The sequence below is a fragment of the Colobus angolensis genome, unplaced genomic scaffold (genome assembly GCF_000951035.1).
Source record: "Colobus angolensis palliatus isolate OR3802 unplaced genomic scaffold, Cang.pa_1.0 Scaffold47, whole genome shotgun sequence".
Taxonomy (NCBI): domain Eukaryota; kingdom Metazoa; phylum Chordata; class Mammalia; order Primates; family Cercopithecidae; genus Colobus; species Colobus angolensis.
In genome coordinates this window covers 4,633,866-4,639,384 of record NW_012118154.1, presented here as the reverse complement: position 1 = coordinate 4,639,384, position 5,519 = coordinate 4,633,866, and the positions used below count along the sequence as shown (strand labels likewise).

The 5,519-nt window shown below is 53.0% G+C and overlaps 1 protein-coding gene across 1 annotated transcript in view; it reads left to right on the top strand.

The window, feature by feature from the left end:
* Nucleotides 1–5,519, top strand: part of MYH10 (myosin, heavy chain 10, non-muscle) — a 154,391-nt gene that overhangs the window by 145,446 nt on the left and 3,426 nt on the right. The window contains exons 37-41 of the mRNA XM_011958642.1: nucleotides 1,099–1,187; nucleotides 1,919–2,042; nucleotides 2,128–2,336; nucleotides 4,017–4,125; nucleotides 5,413–5,517. Of these exons, the coding sequence (XP_011814032.1) occupies nucleotides 1,099–1,187; nucleotides 1,919–2,042; nucleotides 2,128–2,336; nucleotides 4,017–4,125; nucleotides 5,413–5,517 (636 nt within the window). The remainder of the gene's footprint in view (nucleotides 1–1,098; nucleotides 1,188–1,918; nucleotides 2,043–2,127; nucleotides 2,337–4,016; nucleotides 4,126–5,412; nucleotides 5,518–5,519) is intronic.

Here is a 5,519-nt window from a genome sequence, read left to right as displayed (position 1 = left end):
CAGATGGCAGAGCTGTCTGGAGTCAGTGACTTGGGATCAGGCCTGGAACATTCTGTCTGCTGCCTCTTTTTCCTTCCTGACTCCCACCATGCCCTGTGTGCCAGGATGTACTAGAACCTGGGCCTGTCAGAGGCCTTCGGCCCACACTCATGTAAGGCAGGTGCGTGTGCCGGAGCAGACAGAGGCGCCCCCGTGCAGCCCTGCTCCTAAGACACCTTCAAGGTGTGCTCTTGCCAACTGTGGCATCTTTTGGAAGGGGCAGCTGGTGGGAAGAGCCCTGGACGGAGAGTCAGAACTCTGACTTTTTGCTGCTGACTAACCTTGGGACTTTGGGCCAGTATCTTCATCCAGGTGGGCCTCATTTCTCTTATTTATAAGATAAATGCACCCTTGACTCCTTTCTGCGGCAAATCATCTTTCCAAAGAAGTTTGTGGAAAAGCAGCCATCAGGCAGTTCCTTCCATGGGCTGGCAGGCACAGGGCTGTCCCCATTGTCCTGCCCAGTCCTCTGAGAGCCCCCCATAGAGCCACAGTCCCCTTCAAGAAAGAGGCCTTGCCCACCTCAGAGGCCCAGCTCTGCAAACACTTGAGCCCCTGCGGAGCCGCCCCGCTGCCTCCTCCCCATGGGAGCGTTGGTCCTTGTTGCTGCGCAGCTGCCTGGATCCGCACTGGTCTGTGCAGCCAGCGTCCTTGATCTCAAACTGTTTATGTGAAAGATACTTCAGGATCAGTTGGTACAGCTCAGGTTTCTTAGGGTTCAGGGTTTGTATAAAGTTTGTGCTCAGTTTATATTAAGAGGCACCCGCTTTCCAAGAAGGGCAGGAACATAGCCACCCTTACGCTGGAGGTGACAGCAAAGCCCTTATGGCAATGAAGACTTCCCTCTGGACATTTTTGTGTAAGATGCTGACACCACACACCACCTGCCTGGTCTGCACCGAGCAGATTTTCGCCAGTTTAATTTCTCAAATCTAAATGACAGTTTGAGGTGCAGGTTAACAGTGACAGGTACAAGGTCGCTGTAGCTTCAGGCACTGTCAGATTCCACAGTGAGGAAACTGTTCATAGCCACAGCTTAACGCAGTCTCCACTGCTTAGGAACTTGCCTCGTCTGAGCGAGCCCGCCGACACGCTGAGCAGGAGAGAGACGAACTGGCGGACGAGATCGCCAACAGCACCTCTGGCAAGTGAGTCTCCCGTGGCCGGGGCGGGTTCTTCGCCCTCAGGCACACACACTGCTGAGAAGGCTGGAGGTGTCCACGCACCTGGTATCAGCAGGTGGTTTGCTCCTCTCTAGCTGGGCCTGGGCTGCCTCAGCCATCATACCCCGGGGCCAGCCCTGCTGAGCCCCGCACACCGCAAGCGGAAGCCGTGGTGCGCACTAACGGGCACTGCGGGCCTTCACTTTCCAGTTCATTAGCTTTGGGGAGCAGGTTCCTCAGACATGACCTTTCTCTGAATTCATTTTTTGTTAAAAGTCATTATCTTTTTTTTCCAATTCAGTTGATTTCTCCACTTAATTACTGAACCAGAGGTTCATCACGTGCCTTTTTCAGCTTGCCATCATGAGTAGAATTTGATTCTCAGAGATTGAAAACCACTGAAGAGTTTCAGCGGGGGGAGGCTGGGGTCGTGCTTGCGTTTTGTAAGTGACTCTGGCTGCTGTCTGGAGAACAGCTGGAGAGAGGCAGGCAGGGCAGCGGGAGGCCACCCCAGCGGTCCAGATGAGATGACAGGCCTGCATCTGGGTGGTGGCAGTGGGGGAGCGTGTTTGGAAGTGTCATCAGTGGGACCTACTGATGGACTCGGGGATGGCTGCTCAGGTTTCCAGCAACAGGGCGGGTGGAGGAGCCTTCGCGGAGGCTCCCACGCTGTGCTGAGCTGGGATTGAACTGTCCCCTCCTCCTCTCCCCACCAGGTCCGCGCTGCTGGATGAGAAGCGGCGTCTGGAGGCTCGGATCGCACAGCTGGAGGAGGAGCTGGAAGAGGAGCAGAGCAACATGGAGCTGCTCAACGACCGCTTCCGCAAGACCACGCTACAGGTGGCCCATGCAGGAGCCCGTCACCCGGGGAGGGCTGTGCCACTCCTCAGGCACAAGTGACCATAAACTCCTCTCTCCTCTCTAGGTGGACACGCTGAACGCCGAGCTAGCAGCCGAGCGCAGCGCCGCCCAGAAGAGCGACAACGCGCGCCAGCAGCTGGAGCGGCAGAACAAGGAGCTGAAGGCCAAGCTGCAGGAGCTCGAGGGCGCTGTCAAGTCCAAGTTCAAGGCCACCATCTCAGCCCTGGAGGCCAAGATCGGGCAGCTGGAGGAGCAGCTTGAGCAGGAAGCCAAGTAAGAGGTTTTTGCTGTCATAAACCAAAACTTACCAACCAGGCTCAGTCCGAGACAAAACAGACATGCCCGTTTCGGGAGGGGCTCCCCACTGCATGGGCGGAGAACACATATAACCAGAGTGGGAGACAGAAGTTGGTGTGAGCTGTGAGAGAAGAGCTGCGAGCGTTCAGAGGCTGGGAGGACAGACGGCCTCTGTGAACAGTCAGGGAAGGCTGGGCTTTAGGACTCAGCTCAGGGCTCACCACACGGCACCCCCTGATTTCCTAGGCACCCTGAGTTTGCATCTCCTACCCAAAGTCGATTTCCCAAGCATGTGGCATCCCATGAAGCGCTAGTTTGCTGCCAGAGAACAAATGCAGTATGACAGAAATCAAAGCCTTTCTTCTCCCATAGGAAAGGATTGCATAACAGCTTTCATATTGTATTAAAGCATGAGAAATTGTACAGTACAACTGCTGGCAGGCAGGCGTTTACAAAGCTATTAGGTCATAGTCCCCAGAGCCAGGGTAGACCTTCAGATTCACCCTCTTTTTGGGGAGCATGGAGCCCAGAAATGCAGGGCTCGTGGCCAGAACGCCTGCATCCTCCCCAGCCCCCCGTCCCAGGACTTCCCACTCCACTCTTGGACTCCAGTGGGCTGAATCAAACAGTTAAGGGTTTGTTTCTGGTTGGAACTCACAGAACTCACCCTGTCGGCTGACTCCATCCCTATCCATTTTTGCATATTTGTTAAGGAACGAAATAACTTTTTCTGTCTTCCATGGAGTCCTCCAAATAAGTTACCTCTCTTTCACCTGGGACAATGTAGACCTATCTAGAAACATGGATTTGTTCCACCTCTAACCAAAGAGGGAGTGTAGGGGGTTGCTTTTTGTTTTTTTGTTTTTTTTTTTTCAATGTGAGCTGCCAAAGCCCTACATCATAGGAGGTAATTGGTAAATTCTCAAGTGAAACAATCAATAAATTGGGTAGTTTCTCAGGGGAAAAGTTTAGGTGATTAAGGATGGCATGTTCAAAAGTCTGTGTTCAGTATAACGGACAGGTAGCTTGTATGTCACATTTGCTGTTTAGAAGATCACTGTGTTTGGGCCGGGCGCGGTGGCTCACGGCTGTAATCCCAGCGCTTTGGGAGGCCAAGGCAGACAGATCACCTGAGGTGAACAGTTCGAGACCAGCCTGGCCAACGTAGTAAAACCCCGTCTCTACTAAAAATACAAAAATTAGCCGGGCGTGGTGGCACGCACCTGTAGTCCCAGCTACTCGGGAGGCTGAGGCAGGAGAATCGCTTCAACCCAGGAGGCGGAGGTTGCAGTGAGCAGAGATAGTGCCATTGCACTCCAGCCTGGGCGACAGAGTGAGACTCCGTCTCAAAAACACAAAAAGTAAGATAACTGAGTACAGTGATTAATACCTGTGTACAGTAATTAACATGTACACGTGCAGGAATAATGTGCTTTTTGTACCTTTCGCTACTGAGGAATACATTAAAGGCAATTCCTATTTTGACCAGAAGGAAAAGGTCTCAGCACCACATTAGTCACGATATTCTGGGCAGAGAAGTCCATGATGCCTCCACCATGTGTCATCTTCCCAAAGAAAAAGGGCTTTAAAAAATATTTTTTCCCCACACAAAATATCATTTCAAGAATTTCGGAACTACTGTGACCACTTTCACAGGGAACGAGCAGCCGCCAACAAATTAGTCCGTCGCACTGAGAAGAAGCTGAAAGAAATCTTCATGCAGGTGGAGGATGAGCGTCGACACGCGGATCAGTATAAAGAGCAGGTGCGTGAGGAAATGCCTCCCTGGGAAGCGTGTGAGCAAAGGAACTGGTGGAGAACGAGCTGGTGGCACAACTGACCAGGGGAATTCAGGGGCCTCCTGATTCTGATGTTTCAGCTAACATGGGCTGTTCCACGTTCCTGGCGGGCACTCTCAGTACCCGAGACACAGGAGGGAGGGGACAGCAGGTCAGGAAGCAAGTTGCAATGAGGCCTAAACTGAACTGCAAAGCTCCTGCTTTCTCCACTAGAATGTGCACTTCGTGAGTACAGGGATTTCTGCCTGTTTTGCTCCCTGTTATCTCCCTAATGCCTAGTGCAGTTCCTGGACATTGCTGGCAGTCATGAGATACTGGCTGGGTGTAGGGTGGACCCAGGAGATGGTGAATAGAAAGTGAAGGGAAGACAGAGGTACTGCACGCTGCACCTGAGTGGCTTCAGTGTCTGCACCCAGGCCCCCTTCTCTAAGTGCACAGGGAATGTTCCGCAGGACTTTCAACTGTGGGGCAGGCCTGCCCTGATTGCAGTGTGGGCAGCTGTACCCTCCCTCCCGCTCCCTGCCCTCTCCCTGGTGAGACTTCACACTGCAAACACTAGCCAGAAAGGTGGATGGATCTGAGGATTTCACTGCCTTTGGCCCGAACCCTCCCCAACTTCACTCACTCAGTCAAGCAACCTGGCCTTCCCTTCCCACCCCCACCCTTGGGGCCTAGCAACATGGAGAACAGTTGAGGGTGGTGTGCGCTGGGCCCACGAGGCACTGGCCAGCCCCTGTGTGGCTCAGGAATGAAGGGTCCGAAAGGGAGGCTCTTAGTTCTGTGGCAGGTCATCCCAGGGTGGTTTTCTGCTTGAATCCGAGTATAATATCTGAGATGCCCATCCTTGAAAGGAGGTGTAAAGATGCATTGTACAACCTCCCGGGCTTGGGGATTGTACCACATTGCTGGTTCTTCCGCATTTTGCAAGAATAGCAGTTCCCTTTCAGTCCCCTAGGTCACGTGTGTGAAGATAGTAAACTCTGTCATTTTTCTGCAGAAAACTTGCCAGTAAAAACAGTCTTGAGTATTTTTTCGTTTTTTTGGCCTAGTGTGCTTTGTAGATGCTGGCTTTGCTGAGAGCGGCAGGCCAGTTACAGAGCCTCTGACCAGCCTCCAGGCCTGTGTGTACATCCGTGTACACATGTGCTCACAAGAGTAACAGGCAGAGCCCCGCACTGCCACGCTTGGGGTGCAGAGACGCTGACACTGGATTCACCAGTTTGGTTTGTTTTGGTTCATGTACCCTCCCCAAGATGGAGAAGGCCAACGCTCGGATGAAGCAGCTTAAACGCCAGCTGGAGGAAGCAGAAGAAGAAGCTACGCGTGCCAACGCATCTCGGCGTAAACTCCAGCGGGAACT